Source organism: Sclerotinia sclerotiorum, genomic scaffold, assembly GCF_000146945.2.
Source record: "Sclerotinia sclerotiorum 1980 UF-70 scaffold_3 genomic scaffold, whole genome shotgun sequence".
In the NCBI taxonomy this organism is placed as follows: Eukaryota; Fungi; Ascomycota; class Leotiomycetes; order Helotiales; family Sclerotiniaceae; genus Sclerotinia; species Sclerotinia sclerotiorum.
Window position 1 is genome coordinate 877660 of NW_001820833.1, and position 17165 is coordinate 894824.

General features: G+C 42.5%; 8 protein-coding genes across 8 annotated transcripts; 6 read left to right on the plus strand and 2 right to left on the minus strand.

Moving 5' to 3' along the window:
- Positions 1-1103: 1103 nt before the first annotated feature.
- Positions 1104-1618, plus strand: SS1G_02431 (predicted protein; the record flags this gene model as incomplete). Its single annotated transcript, XM_001596164.1, has 2 exons — positions 1104-1129; positions 1345-1618. The coding sequence occupies 2 exons, from the start codon at positions 1104-1106 to the stop codon at positions 1616-1618; spliced, it is 300 nt and encodes a 99-aa protein (XP_001596214.1).
- Positions 1619-2037: 419 nt separating this feature from the next.
- On the plus strand, positions 2038-2205 carry SS1G_02432 (hypothetical protein; the record flags this gene model as incomplete). The annotated part of the gene is made up of 1 exon (XM_001596165.1): positions 2038-2205. One exon carries the CDS (start codon positions 2038-2040, stop codon positions 2203-2205), a length of 168 nt encoding a protein of 55 aa, XP_001596215.1.
- Positions 2206-2604: 399 nt separating this feature from the next.
- SS1G_02433 (predicted protein) lies at positions 2605-2865 on the plus strand (the record flags this gene model as incomplete). The annotated part of the gene is made up of 2 exons (XM_001596166.1): positions 2605-2712; positions 2785-2865. 2 exons carry the CDS (start codon positions 2605-2607, stop codon positions 2863-2865), a joined length of 189 nt encoding a protein of 62 aa, XP_001596216.1.
- Positions 2866-4303: 1438 nt separating this feature from the next.
- SS1G_02434 (hypothetical protein) lies at positions 4304-5323 on the plus strand (the record flags this gene model as incomplete). The annotated part of the gene is made up of 1 exon (XM_001596167.1): positions 4304-5323. One exon carries the CDS (start codon positions 4304-4306, stop codon positions 5321-5323), a length of 1020 nt encoding a protein of 339 aa, XP_001596217.1.
- Positions 5324-6597: 1274 nt separating this feature from the next.
- On the minus strand, positions 6598-9730 carry SS1G_02435 (hypothetical protein; the record flags this gene model as incomplete). Its single annotated transcript, XM_001596168.1, has 3 exons — positions 6598-6648; positions 6887-8712; positions 8785-9730. 3 exons carry the CDS (start codon positions 9728-9730, stop codon positions 6598-6600), a joined length of 2823 nt encoding a protein of 940 aa, XP_001596218.1.
- A 615-nt stretch (positions 9731-10345) lies between these two features.
- Positions 10346-12417, plus strand: SS1G_02436 (predicted protein; the record flags this gene model as incomplete). The annotated part of the gene is made up of 4 exons (XM_001596169.1): positions 10346-10588; positions 10644-10772; positions 11154-11252; positions 11305-12417. 4 exons carry the CDS (start codon positions 10346-10348, stop codon positions 12415-12417), a joined length of 1584 nt encoding a protein of 527 aa, XP_001596219.1.
- Positions 12418-12888: 471 nt separating this feature from the next.
- Positions 12889-13104, minus strand: SS1G_02437 (predicted protein; the record flags this gene model as incomplete). The annotated part of the gene is made up of 1 exon (XM_001596170.1): positions 12889-13104. One exon carries the CDS (start codon positions 13102-13104, stop codon positions 12889-12891), a length of 216 nt encoding a protein of 71 aa, XP_001596220.1.
- A 1979-nt stretch (positions 13105-15083) lies between these two features.
- Positions 15084-16165, plus strand: SS1G_02438 (predicted protein; the record flags this gene model as incomplete). Its single annotated transcript, XM_001596171.1, has 3 exons — positions 15084-15134; positions 15237-15492; positions 15648-16165. 3 exons carry the CDS (start codon positions 15084-15086, stop codon positions 16163-16165), a joined length of 825 nt encoding a protein of 274 aa, XP_001596221.1.
- Between the last annotated feature and the right edge of the window lie 1000 nt (positions 16166-17165).

Here is a 17165-nt window from a genome sequence, read left to right on the forward strand (position 1 = left end):
CTCAACTTAGTTATCAATTAGTTTACCTACATTCTACTTGATCTAGTAACGACTTCACTTCCAAGTGAATACTAGTGATAAAGCCTTAACCCACAACTACCAATCGACGGAACCTGAGGCAGCCGCTGCCTCCAGTACAGTATCGTTACAATAATATACTGATATTATAATTTTAAAGGACTGGGAATATCAAAAACTTTTATAGGTTAATCAGAATATTTGAACTTGGGCTTTGGAGCGGGGTTTAGACTTTCTACGGGTATGGTATTTCCATAATTACTACACACTACGGCTACGGATACGGACATGAGTCGAGACTCGATTTAGAGAATAAATTGATTGTGGGAAATTGAGATGATATTAATTAATTAGGTAGGTAGTTAGATAGGTAGGTAGGGCTAAGAAACCCAATCTTACTACAAATATAATAGCAGCAGCAGCAGCAGCAACAACAGCGCGCGGAATCGGAAGATATAGAAATCGCCCGGAACCGGAATACCATGTCGTGTAACCAAATACTGTATGTAGCACTCATATATACACATTTGAAGTGCTTACATGCCCAGTAAAAATTCACTTATGCATGTGTTGTTCATCACAGCCGCAGTTCATTAATCCAACCACGTATGTTGAGTAGATATCGCGGCTCAAAAGTCACACAGTGACGCATTGAGCTTCTCTGCGCCAATGATGTGTATTTTTTTTATGAAACTATGTCTTTCTTGATTTGTCGTTAGAGAGATTCCCACCACCATTCGCTGTCGTTGAGGTTCTCGAGGACTGGGTCGTCCAATGAGATGCTTAGCCTTGTGAGATGGTTTTAAAAAATGCCCTGCGGATATTCCCTTGGATATTATACTTTTGTCACTATCAGGACTCGATGACTTGCTTGGTACTGATGAGTTGGATACGTGGTTAAATCGAGTATGCCTTCAAGTTTGGTCGGTGAGTAAGAGAGGGACAATGGTATACAGGTATTAAGTGGAAGTTCGATAAGTATTTCAATTTCCCAGCAGCTTGCTGTTCTGAATATTAGTGAGTTACTCATGTGTAGGTTGGAAATTAGTAGTGTCTTGAACACTTTGGTCGGGGTTTACTTAACCATGACTCAGACTGTGGAGAAGCCCATGTAAGTACCATCGCTCTTTTTACACCAGACAGATAGCTAATATGGAATAGAAAGCAAGATTCAGCTGCATGCCACCATCACCAACAACAAAATCACCATGAAGGTACTTATACTTCCGTGACCAGTAGATCGACTTCACGAAGCGATCAATCTCGTGCTTTAAAGAAGTAAATAAAACATTCCCCACTTTCACATCAGATACTGATATACAATAGGAAGAGGAATTCCTCCGCTCATCATAACCACCACAGCCAACATCATGGATATTCACCTACGTCTACATCTATCTCTACCTCAACTACCAGCAGAACAACCACAAGAAGTGATCAATTCTCAAATTTCGAAATATTATTTGATACTGTATCACAAGACCAGCTACTGGCAGGTATTGGAGGCTGGATGGAAGATTACGACAGGACTTATGGCGAAGTCTACCCGCAAGAAGTGGATTTGAACAATAATGACAAGCAGGGAGATAAGGAGAATTAGAGGAGGTTTGGTACGATGAAACATTGGGACTGATGGGATGTTAAATGATGCTCTGATCAAGCATGCTACCGAATACCATTCGGACCGCAGGTTAAGGTATCCTTATGGATAGGCTTCCCCTGTAACGAGTCATTTTGAGCGGGGCTCTTCAGGACCTGGCGTTAATTTTTCAACTTCTCATTGAGGAGATAAACTTCTTTCCCTTTAATCATCGTGAGTTATCGTGATGTCATTGCACTTGCTCAAACCTCTTTAATTTATCCTTGACTTGATATCGCAACCTCATCCTAAAAGATCGAACCACCAGATCAAGCCAACATATGGATGACGATGAAGAGACATACAAAAAGTAACAAAACCATCCGATAAAAGTGCAATAATATTTTCGTTGCTTATTCCTCGTAAAACCTTCAGTTCAAATGGTCATGGTATCTCCACACGGGAAATCCCCACCACAGCCCCAATTCCTCCACCCCCACGGGTTTTCGACGCGTTTCCTACTCGCTTCCTATCGCATAGTCTCGGGCACTCACGGTTACGATTCTCTAATATCAACAACTCGATCTCTCCAACACTTCCACACATGATATCATCAAGCCGCGAAAGAGAACGCGATATTCGCATCCGGAAAAGGAGACGATAAATTATCGGAATGATCTAAATATTGATGAATGCCGCATTGTGGGAGATTGCGCTTGTCGGTGATGAGTGTGGTGGGGAGCCAACTATTTAATAGATGAAGGAAGTGGATTGGTTGATGGAGTTTGGCATGTGCGCGTCTGTTCTTTTCCTTTTGTGTCACTGGATGAAGAGAAGATATGGGGAGATATGGAAGGACCGATATTCTTTTCAGCCTTTGTATAGGGATTCGGACATGTAAAGCGGTTTTGTTGTCATCGATGTGGTCTGTGAAGATAAACATGTGAGGGTATTGTATTGAAATTGTAGTAAATTGATATGAGATGGACGAAGACTGATAAAAAGAAATGAATCTGTTGACTATTCTCATATCCCGTGTCTATCCAGTGGTCCCATGTGGAAAAGGAGCTTGGACCGGTTATGGAGATCCAAATGGGAATGGAATCAAGGGATGCGTAAGAGACTAGAACCTTTACGGTATAAGCTACCCCGCATTTTGGCTGTCGGATAACTTCTGATACCCATAGTTGGAGGAGTGGAGATACCAAGAAAGGTACCAAGATAAACGACACAAACTACTTTCAGAATATGCATCTATTTCCACTTAAATGTATGAGCTTTGTATGAGCTCTCTACAGCTAGCTGAAAGATTTGATATAAAATACAAATATTCATGAATGATCAGAACATCCAGAAAATAGATTAAAACCATGTGGTTCTGAAAAGAAAAAATGGTCATCGACAACAAGGGTAAATTCATTCATCCTTTGTCTTTGTTGTCCTGTTTTCCTGTTGTAGAACATAAAGTGACCTCCCGAAAACAGACAATCATGCATTACCAGTATGGAAGGAATTACATCAGCCTGAGGTATACCCGTATTCTCCCATCACATCCCCCAAATCTTCAGGGTGATACCTCGGAAACAGGAAAAGAGAAAAGAATCCCGGTGCTATTTCAGCGATGTGGTAATCCCAGATAACGTGAAGAGGATAAGAATTAGCAGCCCCGATAGGAAGCCAAGTTGCTAAGACACGGTTCATGATTGGTATTAGATTCTTTCTTCACAAACCTTGGAAGCACTTTTTATTTTTCGTTTCATCCGTAAATAAAAAAAGTCAATCCATGTTGTAGCAGGCGTAGTATAACACTACACACCAAGAAGTAAAAGTGCCTTGCAGCCCAAACAGGATTCAATCAATCAAACGATCCAAACCTTCGACCCCGCACCCAATAATCAATCCTACCACTCTTGCTTCAGTATACCAAGTCGGCCACCGGGAAATCAAACACGACCCAACCAATACGTTGAGCCCATCAAAAGCCATCTTTATCATTTACTTATTATTGTCGTCTTCCGATTATTTATTTTTGCAAACTTACAACCTCAATTCTCTTCTCCATCTCATCTAAGATCGTAAACGACGTTATATGAATTCGTCCTTATCAGCAGAAGACTGTCTGTATATGACTGATATTAACTAGATGATCGACTGTGCATATCAATCAATCCAGTTACCACCAGCCAAGTCCACTTTCCTTACCCAGGGTGCGCAACGGTAAATCGGTTGCAGCAATCCGGTACGCGGAGCATTTCAGGTAAGCAATACATGTTTCTCTATCTCATCTATTTGTTTTACCAAGGTTATCCGCTTTCCCGCTCATAACGATTTGACATTCATCCTCGAACTTCCAAGTGCTTCGCTTGTTTCCGGAATGGTTTTCGAATCCCAGGGCCTGTTCGAGCGTTTTAGTATGACGCCTCGAGCCATGTCATCGTTGTTGCAAGCTGCATGTATACATTTATTTGGACCCATGCAAATAGTCCAATGAGATGAGATTGATCGGTTTCCCACGGTATCCAAGAATCAAGGCTGTTTTTGGATCTATACATATAAACAGCATTTCCCACTTCTCTGATTCTATCATGATACATTAGATGTAGAACTATTTTTGCTAATAATTCAATATCTCCTGCAGAGCAAAACAACTGCTCAATACCCACCAACCTACCTTAATTCAAATACAAACCCTTACCAAAACCTAAAATGTCTACCACCAACTCCATCAAACAAGCTGCAGAAGCAGCAAGAAACAAAACATCAGAAGCAATGGAAACTACCAAACGTTTTGCCGAATCTGCCAAAGCAGATCCCATGGCCGTTAAAAACGACATCCTCCATACTCCCTTCATGCGTGCTGCTCTCCCCTTCATCAACGGTGGTCTTGCAGGCATGACAGCCACCACCGTCATCCAACCCATCGATATGATAAAAGTACGTCTCCAACTCGCCGGGGAAGGAATCCGCACCGGTCCCAAACCAACTCCATTATCCGTCACGCGGGAAATTCTTGCTTCGGGTAAAGCACTCGACCTCTACACTGGTCTCAGCGCAGGCCTCCTCCGCCAAGCCGTCTACACCACCGCTCGTCTTGGCTTCTTCGACAGTTTCATGAACACCCTCTCCGCTCGCTCAAAAGCAAACAATACCACCATTGGTTTCAAAGAACGCGCCGCGGCAGGTCTCACAGCGGGTGGCTTAGCAGCTATGATAGGCAACCCTGCAGATCTCGCACTCATCCGTATGCAATCCGATGGATTAAAACCCCTATCCCAACGCAAAAACTACAAATCTGTCATCGATGCCCTAACATCCATCACGAAATCCGAAGGCATCACGGCTCTCTGGGCTGGATGTGCACCGACGGTTGTGCGAGCCATGGCACTTAATTTCGGACAACTAGCATTTTTCTCCGAAGCCAAATCACAACTCAAGACACATACGCAATGGAATCCAAAGACACAAACACTTACCGCGTCGGCCGTCGCAGGATTTTTCGCAAGTTTCTTCAGTCTGCCATTTGATTTTGTGAAGACGAGGTTACAGAAACAGGGGAGAGGGAAGGAGAGGATTTATAAAGGGATGGGAGATTGTTTTTTGAAGGTTGCGAGGGAAGAGGGTATGTTGAGGTTTTATAGAGGTTTCGGTACGTATTATGTGAGGATTGCTCCCCATGCTATGGTTACATTGATTGTAGCGGATTGGTTGGGGTTTATTACTAAGTGAGTGAGTGTGGCTGGATGATTGGTCGGAGGTGGAAAGTGGGAAGTGGGGTTGTGGAGTATGGGGAAAGTGGAGCGCCGCCTTGATGATATTTGGATGATCTTTGAGGTTAATTGATTAATCGGTCAATCGACTACATTTTTTTGATGGATTGCTTGGGACAGGATTGGACGGACAGATGGAGTTATTTATTTAGGATACCGATTTCTGGCTTTTGTTTTTGCTTAGCACTTTTTGGGATCAGGTTTTAGGTTTTAGGATGCAGGTTCTGGGAACTTTACTTCTCTTTTTAGGAAATTTCATATGATTTAGTCTGATTTGATATTGTTTTATTTTATTATCTTCACATTTGACGTTGGCATTAGTTGTTTTGTGCGAGGAGCGAAGGGAAAGAAATCTAAGACTATCTAGTGTTACGAGGTTTGCCGTCTAGATCACGTGGAAGTGCTCTAGGCTCTCGAGGTGGTTTATAACTAGGCGTCAAGCAGGGACTTAAGTAATGGCAATAATGATATGCAATTCGTAAGTAATAGTAGAGTATACTAAATGATTGACCTTGAGCACGAAGCTCTACAATAAGGAATCCTTCCTAGCTATATAGATCTTCGTGATTAGGAGCCACTGGAGCCGTAGGAGCCTTCGAACCTCCAATGCTCCATCATATGATCCTCTAATCATATGGTTCTGTAATTGTTATCGAACCGGATCTAAGCTTAACAGGGTCTGTGCATATTTGTTCCCCACACCACCTTAATTCCATACTAAATCGATCAAATCGTATCTCGTAAGCACACGATTGGTTAGTATAAGATCTGTGGTCGTAACAAAATGGCCCGAAAGCAAAGTAATTGAATTATTTAAATATTATATTAAGTAAAGTTTAAACACAGATTACATCTGGATTTTACTCTAACTTCTCATATCATCACTTACACTCACTCATACGTTATCAGTAAGTACAATGACAGTAGTAGGGTCAAAACTCATAATGCTTTGCCTCGCTAGCATTCCAAGCCCATCACTATAGGCAGGCTGCGGAGGTATTTTAAAGCAGTCAGGCATCTATCACACACCATGAAATTTAATTCTCCAGGCAAATCTGACCAACCATAACGCCCAGCCGTCATACTTAGATTTTGCGCCCGCTCCCTTTATTAGTTAGCCATTTAACATATCATATGCGTGCATGCCTATTAAAAGCATATGCATATTTTCCTTGTTTGCTTGAATCCCGAAATACCACCCCCCTCACTCCATATCCCAGATGAGACCCCTTTTTAGTTCTGCGTATCCTTGATTGCAACGAGAAGATCTGTCATGTAAGTTGCCTATTTTAATTGCAAAAATTAGTATACACGAATGACTTGTTGCTTGCAAGAGAGTTAGGTGTTCAGGATAACACCAAAAGTCATATAGAGATAAATTGTCTCCCCACGACCTTGCGGTCAATACGGATGAACGAAAGTTATGTGGATTTTGTTTTGATAATCATGTGAGTGCTTGCATCGAAACAAGAAAGAATTGATGAGGGGACTTGGGGAAGAAATAGGATAACAAATGACATACCAAAATCTTATTGTGCGCATAAATAGCAAACAATCTCGGCTCCACCGGTTTAAACAATCGGTCAACCCAAGGAACTTCACCCTCCTTGAGAGCAGTCTCCTCTGCTTCGGTTTTACTAACATTCCTCGCCAGATTCCGGAGAACTAGTACTGCACTCAGTGGAATACCTGCTGCATCATTATGTTCATCAACAGCTGTATAGTGGTATTTGAAGCTGATACGAGGTGGCTGGACGATATATGAAGGTTTGTGTTTCTTGGCTGGAGGTGGACCAGAAGGTTCCTGGGATTCGCGCTCGCTAGCAAGAGTGCGCTTAGGAGGGAGATGGACTTTGATATGAGTAGCAACTTCTGATAGTTTGGTGGCTGGGGAGGAACGAAAGCGAGAACACGTATCCCATGCACACACATATTGTTGGCTTGCAGCTGAATTTACGTATTTGTTCTCTGCATTGAGTTGGGCTCCAAAATGGTTTCTGAGGATATGCTGATAGCCTGCCTCAGGGGTCATGAAGAATTCTCCGCAAGGTCGTCCAAGATGAGTGCGCCACAAGCATTTGGTGTATGTCTCCCCTTGTAGATCTATTGGCTCAATGCGGCATCGAATTCCTTTGATGATAAATTTTGTCACTGGGCCATTTTGAACCTGGGCATTCGCCTTGTCGCCGAAGGTTGTGCTCACATTCTTGATAAAATCTGCAGCAGGTAGAAGTGCCTTTGATGTTGCCGTAGCCAGGTAACTAAACTGTTGTTGATAGGCGTGCCACAAGGCGATTTGCGTGATAGATTCATCAGGATCTTCTTCGTAAAGACAACGTAACCAACGTGAGCTCCGCTCTGGTTCCTCGAACTTGGAAATTTCGAGAAGTAAGTCTTGTGGGATAGGCGCAATTTCCGAAGGTGCAGGTTTTCTGTATTGCGTACCTAGATTAAACTCCTTTTCGATGATGCGAGCCCCATGCATGAGGAGTCGCGTCAACTGTTTGACTAGTGGCTCTGCTTTTACCTCTGTGATCAAGTAATCCACATTCTCGACAACAGCCGTATATTGATAGAGGAAGTCTAAACAAGCATGGGCGAGATCTTCGTCATTTAATAAGGTCCAATCGATGATGTTTTGTACAGCTGATGCTGGTACACCTTTAAGAAGATTATTCTCCTCCAGATTCATTGATATTCTGCTAATGGCTCTCAGCGAAGTCAAAATAGCGCCCCGGTCCTGTGAATCCAATTGTTTGAGAAGTGAAAGATAAAGGGGATCTCCAACCTCGAAGTGAAGATATTTGGTAAGCTGCTCGGCAATATCTAAAGCGTAGTGTTTTAATTCTACAACAGTGTCGGAGTTGGGGAGGTTTAAGGCAATACTGAGAAAATCTCGTAGAGGTGCAAGTTCTGATACGTAAAAGGCGTTCTCTTCTAACATGACCATATTTCTCATGGTCAATGCTGCCTCATTGATCTGAAGAAGAGTGTCACTAAATTCCTCGGTTTGAATGTTATCGTCGACTGGCAGCTTAGCTAAACGTTTGATTCTTTCCAGTATATCTGGTGTGCCTTCTAAACCATTGATTGTATCAGTGGTGGAGACCATTTCGCCATCTTCCGTGTAGGATATCCGCCAATGTACATCGTAAAACAATGAACCGATTTCGAGCATTTTCTCGATGAGGGCTTCGGCCAAACCTGGAAATCCTTCGAATTTGTATTTATCACCACGCTCCATCGAGATCTTAACCAGGTGGTGCAGAGCGTAATCTTGCTCCTCTTTGATACCAGATCTCAAAGAACAGAGGCAACGAACATAGATATTAGGTCCATCAAAGCCAGCTTTTTTTCGGACTGTTAGCCACCACTTTCGAAAGGTAAAATCACTTGCAGAGGGAAAACTAGACCACTTACTGCCGGGCAACATCATCCCCTTAGGAATTGCATTACTTTTGGTACCTTCTGCAGCTGCAGCTGCATCTTTCAAAGCTTTTTGGCGCCGCGCAAACTCAACAGGGTTATTTCCTGGGGTGATTATAGGACGGAGTGTCAATGGCATTTGGAGCCGAGGCTCGTAACTTGCAACCGCGAGTGACATACTTTCTGTACCAGAGGAAGGGTTGTGCGAGTAGGGGCCGCCGACTCGTGGCATATGATGTTGATGCGAATGTGATGGTGTTTGCTGTTGGGGTAAGTGGTGCTGTGGGGTTGGAGGTGGATGGGAAGTTGCGGAAGGATGTTGTCGAACTTGTCGAGATGGTTGTGTATCAGGTTGGAATAATACCCGCTGTGGAGGAGCTTGTCGCAGACCTCGAGTCACTCTGCCTCCAGAGCCCGGCGTTTCTTCACTTCCATTCCTGTCGCGCACAGGTGTGCCATCGTCGCCAGAAGCCTCTGAATTTTCAGTACCAAGCATGCCAGTTTCTCTGCGAATTGAGGGTCGAAAATTGTCCATAGTCCGAAAAAGAAGTCCCCCACCCTTAGCCGTTGTGTCTTCTAAAATTTCACGAGGAGGTGGCACCTTGCCATGAAAAGTCGAGATTTCATATGCGGCTAGGTATTTATAATAAGTCGTTTTGAGACTAAATGCGAGCGCAGGTAAATTATTAGCTCCCAAGTTGAAATCTGAACCAAGCTTTCTCCATGCAAGCTTCTCATCGCTGACTTTATCATAGCCACCGCGCTCAATTACAGTATTGTAAAGATGTAAAAGGTCGATAGTCTTGGTTCCAACTCGTGGTTCAGGATCGAAATGCGTTCCTCTTTTTTCATGATAGACTCTGAGCTTTGCGATAAAATCCTCATATTCTGGGGTATGAACGATTGAGGTATCGTGATGAATAACTCTTGGGGGCGCCATTTTACTTTCCTGCCATGCGATAGTTATGGCGATCCAATGGTTGTCTGAAAAGCTGCTTTTGATGCGACGGACAAACCAACGCGTAGAAATTGCGACGGCGACGCGATCGGTCGTTCAGATTGAGCTCCGAGTCACTGTACCAAAAATAATTCTACCTAATATCCAAGGTATCAATGAATCATATCTTTCACGTGATTGCTTACACATGGATTTCTGGTGGGGTTCATGAAGCCATCTCCAAATTTTGAACTACTTTCACTTACAACCATCTCAACCAACTTCAATAAACTTTCATGAAGGCCAATTGAATTGAAAGATTGGTATTCTGGATGGATTCTATCAAAATCATCTAACACAGGAATGGTGGCAATAAACATTAATATCATTTCAAGATTGTCACCATTACTATTATTCAAACATTGATCACAAACTGACAATCATCATTACTTACTCTGTAGTATCTATCATTCATTCCTGGATTTTCTACTTACCTTCCCCTTCTCTGTATTCTTCTATCCTTTCTGCACTCCTGTGTTTCTTGTTTTTATCTGTTATCTACTCTATGCATTCATTGTGGTTTACTCCCTTCAAATGTTCTTATCTTTATAGTTCGAAATGTCTCAATTCTTCTCGCAAGAGTCTCATCTCACTTTTCAGCAATCACAACAAAATCTAACCATTGTTGTTCCTCTCGTTAAGTTCTCGTGCTCTTCAGTCAATCAGGGTAGTACCACAGGTATTCAATGGAGTCACTACTTGAGGAACGATCTCGAGCTTGTGATTCAAGAGATGCAAAATGGAAGTTCTGGAAATGAAAAGAATCTAATGATGAAAGTGGTGGCCGGTGCGGATTATCTGGTAACTTCCATCTCCTTGAGCGTATACAATATTCAATGTTTTAACACTTTTCAAGGAAGAACAAAATTTGGACGACATTGCAAGGAACTATAAGGATTTCATCCCATCACCAGGTAGCCGCAATCCCGTCGACGTAGTGGTCAAGCGTCCAATTCTTGCACTGCGCTATCCAAAGCGTAATAATGTAGGTTTTGAGCGCCGCAGCTTTGTTCCTGCCGTGTAGACACAGCTGATGTTGGATTTTTAGATTCGTAGGATACAATTTAAATTCCGTGATGATTCAGACTTTTTTAGGATTGTCAACACCCTGACAAGCCTAGGTTTGATGACAACAGACAGTATATTCCCGGTGCCTGCCTTTCAATTATGTCCATCAACCACGACCTCGTCATCCTCATCAACATCTATGGTACATCACACTCCTACTGCTGCAAGTTACATCTCTTCGCCGCAGGACACGGAATTCAAGGTTCCCATGCGGCCGGACTCAGCTAGTTCTACACTTCGGCGACCGGTAAGCTCGAATACATCTCGATCTGACGGTTATGTGTTTAGCAGGCCACAGTCCGCCATGTCCATAACTTCATTCATGCCTCACTCTAAACCATCTATCGAAACGCTTAAGAAAAAGCAAGCACTATACACCAGTCAAATCGGGAGACAGGTATGTTCCAATTTTGCAATCACATTGATTAGCTTCATTCTCACCTTTATAGCAACAAGAGATACAACCCTCAAATCTCATAGTGCCTTCATCAAACGACATTTCTTCAAGTCATTCTGCATATCGGAGCCCGGTCTTTTTGCCGAACCATGAAGGGTCGCCCTCTACTTCGCGGTTTTTCGAAACTGGAAAAACACAATACCTGCTCAATAGGCTAGCCTCATTCTCTTCTGTCGATGACACAAATAATCTTAGACACAACGGACACGGGCCTGTGCTAGATAGCTTCAGCCCATCCGAGTGTCAACCATTGGCTCGTCCAGCAGAGTATCCTATATTCAGTTCCCTTGGAAAACGCCTGTTACCTCTCTCAACTGACCATGATATCTGCTCTGGCTTTCTCATACCGCCAAAGCGTCAATTGCCGTTCGCCACAGTGAAAGATCCTTCAAGATCTGAATCTGTATCTGCTATAGAACCCAATCAACCCGTTGAAGCTCCGGGTCAGCGAAAGAGGTCACTCAAAGAATTATCTGATGCGAACTCATCAAATACGGTTACCACAACTACTGAAAAGCCAACAAAGAGACGCTTCGCGAGTCGAAAAGCCATGCACCTACAAGAAATCGATGACCGATTAACCAAACCTGTACCTTCAACAGATGTTTTGGCAGGTAATAGCCTTGGTGTGCCCATACTGTCTGGACAGCCGTCCCCTCTTGCACTGTGGACTGTCGCCGCACTGGCCCCCTCAAATCTACCTTCGAAATTGCAAGAAAAAGAAATCTCCGCTACACAACGACTTTTATCAACTCCTCACGATAAACCCACGGCTCGAAAAATGGCAGAGAGGTCTACTCAAACTCAAACTCTTTCAGGTCGGGATCATACTGCAGCTCTCAAATCTACGCGGAGTGCTTCTCTTGTAGAGGTTCCGTCAAACTTTCCAGCAGCTTTTGTATTACAAGAGGACTTAGACCTATTTATATCAAGGTATAGTTCTCGCTCGCAAATAAACTTACCCCCAAATTATAACAAAGTTCCCGCCGAGGAACGTCATAAAATGCTCAATGATTTCATCTTAAAAAATCTAGAGAATGAGGATTTTCATAAGATGGCTAAGGATACAGATGCTTCTGCGCGTAGGGTGGGTCTCACGAGATAATCTAAGGTTCGATATCACTTGTATTGGTGCATCTATAGCAATTGATGGAAAAATGTATGGAGTAATATGGCATTTGGCTAACAGAGATGTTTAAGGCTATCTTTGCTGGGTGCGTATAGCATTGGGTAAAGATATACATTTGCTGAATATCTAGGAGTTTGCTTGATTCAGGGACTATACTAGGCTAGGCTTCCTTCTGTGATTTTAATTTCCAGGACTATAGCTAGGAACTAAAGATTACCGTTTGCCTTTCTCTACTCATGAACATAAGTCCGATACATTGCTTAGTTTTTGTCAACCATATGAGAAGTTTAATAAGTGTTTTATGGATCATATATATGCGTAATACGTAGTTGGGAAGTGTAACCATAATTGCCAGATACTGAAATAAGAACGTTGAAGAAAATAGGCTTGAAACCTACGTATTATTTGCCATCTCGAACTTATATGTTACCACGGTCAGTATCGTAGCTAGCCATACCAATCTAAGAGTGACATGATCTTCAGATATGCAAAACAATTGCAAAACAAGCTTGTATCACCGACATTAAGAGGGCGAAGATCCTCAATGATCAATAGAGCAAAGGGCCAAGCTACTAATGCCGAGCCTTCATATGCCAAGAAACCATCAGATTCGCAACAAGTGTCTTTTGCAGAAGCTGGAAAATCCAAACCTGAGGATTTCATAGATGTGCAACAGATGGCATATACAAAACCTAAGTGCCGAAATCCGTTAGATATGCAACATAATAACAACGTAATCAGCTGATCAAAGATACAACTTCCAGAGCTAATACAGTCATGTGTTGTGTTAGAGGTATCTAGTAGTTAGGTTGGCCTGAATAGGATCAAGTCCCCGGGAATATATGAATGGATTAGTTCTAGACACAGACTACAGCCAGGCCAACTTCCACTTGTACAATGGTTGGGGTCAAATCATTCATGTTATACATAGAGACCTCGTTAGTTGCTAGTACTTATTCTTAACGCTCCTGTGGCGAATAAATTCTGTGGTATGCGCATAGAGGTCTGAAGTTTTATACTTTTACCTATGGGTATGGTGGTGCTATTACACATATGCTAATTATTTCCAAGCGAGCAAGAACAGTGTCTAGCTTAAATAGGTATAGTCTCAAAAATGTTTAGCGAGGGTCAGGTCAGAAGCACCATTCAACCCTGCTTGTATAGAATGAATTTGAATGGATTTGAATGGATTTGAACGGATTTGAATGATTTGTGTGACGGAAACCCCTGCTTTCCTCCCACCTTTATTATATAAGAAACCTCAGGTACATTAACCATGTCCACACATGATACGATTACTCGGGATTAGTATACGATTTAGGTGGCCTGAGGATCAGATCCGGACAAGTACTAGGTATCAATGGTTATCGGTAAAGTAAGATCATTGGAGGGATAAATATGACTTCTTTTTGCCTAGCCATTGCGGCTAGGTTATTCATTTGTGTATATATAGAGTAGCTATCCCCATCTACAGGTGCTCTTCACCTGTAGATTCTAAGTTAAATACAATTGCTGGTCTATAAACACCCTTTTGGTCACAATTTACTGGCTTTGGACTTGAGTTTGGTAATTTTATAAGTCTTCATTTCATGAAAGGTGGCCCTACATAGGAGAAAAAACAGGCCAGAATTGACCACACGGAATAATGTATATACCTTTATTAATCTAAAAGATATTTTTTTTGTTAAATAATTATAATTATTTATAAAAATCTAAAAGAATAAAATTGATTAAAAGATAATTGAATACATATTTAATTTTTAAAATACAAAATTGTATAATTTTAAAAAAACAAATAAGTCAATGATTATATATTAGATTGGGATTTAAATTATCCCTCCACTTGTGCATTTGTCCCCCAACAAGGTGTTTATAGACCAGTGTAACGGAAATAGTCGTACACGGAGTCAATTCAATCACTTAGAATCTAAAACTAAAGAACTAAGAAGATTCTAAGTAAGGTCTTTATATAAAGGGCTAGTGCACGTGAGCCACTAGTGGGTAACAACCGTCACGTAACAACCAGCAATTGTATTTAACTTAGAATCTACAGGTGAAGAGCACCTGTAGATGGGGATAGCTACTCTATATATACACAAATGAATAACCTAGCCGCAATGGCTAGGCAAAAAGAAGTCATATTTATCCCTCCAATGATCTTACTTTACCGATAACCATTGATACCTAGTACTTGTCCGGATCTGATCCTCAGGCCACCTAAATCGTATACTAATCCCGAGTAATCGTATCATGTGTGGACATGGTTAATGTACCTGAGGTTTCTTATATAATAAAGGTGGGAGGAAAGCAGGGGTTTCCGTCACATAAATCAACTTATGCTATCTTCCAGTCACGCTACGTGAGGATTTTGACATCAAAATGCAGGGTTCTTGGATGCGTTTGCCCAAGTATACAATTTACATGTCGAATGCCTCCAAATATCGTTTCTAGAGTGTACTGCTAACCGATTTCAAAACTTGAGGCCTGGAAAGTGTAATGCTTGTGACTATTTCGTATATAGAATGGAGAGCACGAGACTCTCCCTCTCTCCTTGGATTAGAGTTTCACACTTTACCCAATCGTCCGCTAAGTAGAGTAATGATGCGATTATTATCAACGCCCTTGCGTGGAAATCTTTAAAAATGCGGCAAAAAGAAAATCCGCCCAAAGAACATTTCATTTTGAAACCTCAAGTAAGTCATATCAGTATCCATCCACTCCTTTGACTTCAGGTTGCGACAGCAGAACAGAGGAAATAAAGCAATTAAGGAACCACATCAGCTAATGAAATTTAGACGACGAAAGACTTGTTGCCTTCGTCAACTCGCTCACTACTCACGAGAAAGGATAATGTCGCCGCTAAAACTGGTCGTACAAACGGCCGAACGTCTCGCAATCCTTCCCAGCCGAACCTTACATCCAATACCCACGAAAAAATTAGGCGAGCTCCTCGAACTCCTCTTCCCTCGGAACCCACACCTCAAAATTACAAATGGCTTGTCCGCCGACTCTATCATAATCGTCCTATGTCCCACCACAGTGGCGCTTTTAGTGAGTTGAAGCTGAAGCTGGATAGTGCTCGACACATGACGGGTGGCAAGCCTAGATATATTTTGCGCCGCATGCGAAGGATTATCAACAGGGAAGTAAAATCATCTTGTCCGGACCGCTACCATATTACTGTAGGACAAAATTCCAGCATGAAGGGGAAAGAGCTGCGAGACACAGAAAGGGGAATGTGGAGGATGAGTGGGATTGGGGGACCAGATGGGCAGGGCCTGAGTTCCGTGGCCGACTTGGAAGAGCACAAAGACCGCGAGAATTATCTTCGATGGAAGGAATCTATAAGATGTCGGGTCAAAGGAACCTAAGAAAAGCGGCTCTTTACGCCGACGGACGCAGGGCATATAAGTCTTCTAGCTACATTCGTACGATGGATCGATATTTCAATCAATTGAAAGAGAGCGGTGGAGCGGATTTTTTGAAGGGAGCTAAGCATTGTTTAAGTGCAAAGCCTTGGTATATGCGGTATTATCACGATCATGAAGTGGCTCCCGGTGCAGAATTAACTGGAGCCAGTAGTGGTGTCAGAAGAAAACGTCCAGGCGTCAAATATGACCCCAATGGGGTGAGGAGCTCGTTGAGGATGGTGACGAATGTTCGTGGTAATGTTAAAGAATATGTGCACGCCACTGAGACGGATCTAGCGACTTCAATCCAATAGGTGTATGATGAGTTCAATGAGTTGAGTGACTCAACGGAGGAAGAGTCGGACGAATCGGTAGAAGATTGGTCAGATGAAGACGAAGATCTAAGGGAGGCTCCGGCTGCGAAAAAAGACGAATTGGTTAGAGGTAGAAGACTTTGACGGAAGTCTCAACAGAACCTCCAACTCTTCGCCATCAAGAAGGAATTGCCTCCGCTTCGTTCGCTATAATTTGTATCGAACATTTAACCAGTTCGTGATCGAGCGAAGTTTTATTTATTCATCGCCTTTGCTGAATGGCTGCCATTTCATTTTATATACTGTTGATCACGTCTTAGGATATTCGGGTGGATAAGGGGCATACGGACAACTTGGGCGATATGCAAGACGCCTTAAGCGAGAGGGGTTTCAAGAGTCTTACCATTTTTTTGTGTAAATGCGTTGGCTATGTGTCAAAATAGTAGTAATGAGAGTATTTGAACTTTAGGTGGCGGCTGTTTGTGCGGTGATGACAAGTGTGCGGGTGAGGTGGGGCAAAAGAGTGATAGAAGTATAGATGATGTGTTTTGAAACGGGCGGTTTCGCTGGTCGATGCCAAACTGCGGATTTTGATTAAGAGAACACCTCTCGCTGGGCGCAACGAGAGCCTCAGGAGATTATGGGACATGGTGGAATAGGCCATTGTCGAAGATGAAAGCATGTGTTGTAAAGAAAGTGGCATCATTGAGTGAAAGAGAGCTCTGATGAACATGGAATAGAAGAAAGTTGGACTATAATCCTTCAAAACGGAGCATAAATGAAAGAAAATGAGAGCAGGAGAGCGAAGCAACATGAAATGAACTAAAGGAAGTGGCACAGACAAAATAAATGCACATGCAGAATGTATTTCACTCTTTAAAAGTATGTATTTCTCCCCATGCTCTCCTTAAGGGATTACTATCAATACAGGTAGCGCTTGCTAGTTCGTTAATCATCTTTCGCGTCGGTATCGTTACAGCCCCTCTCCTATCGAGTTCGG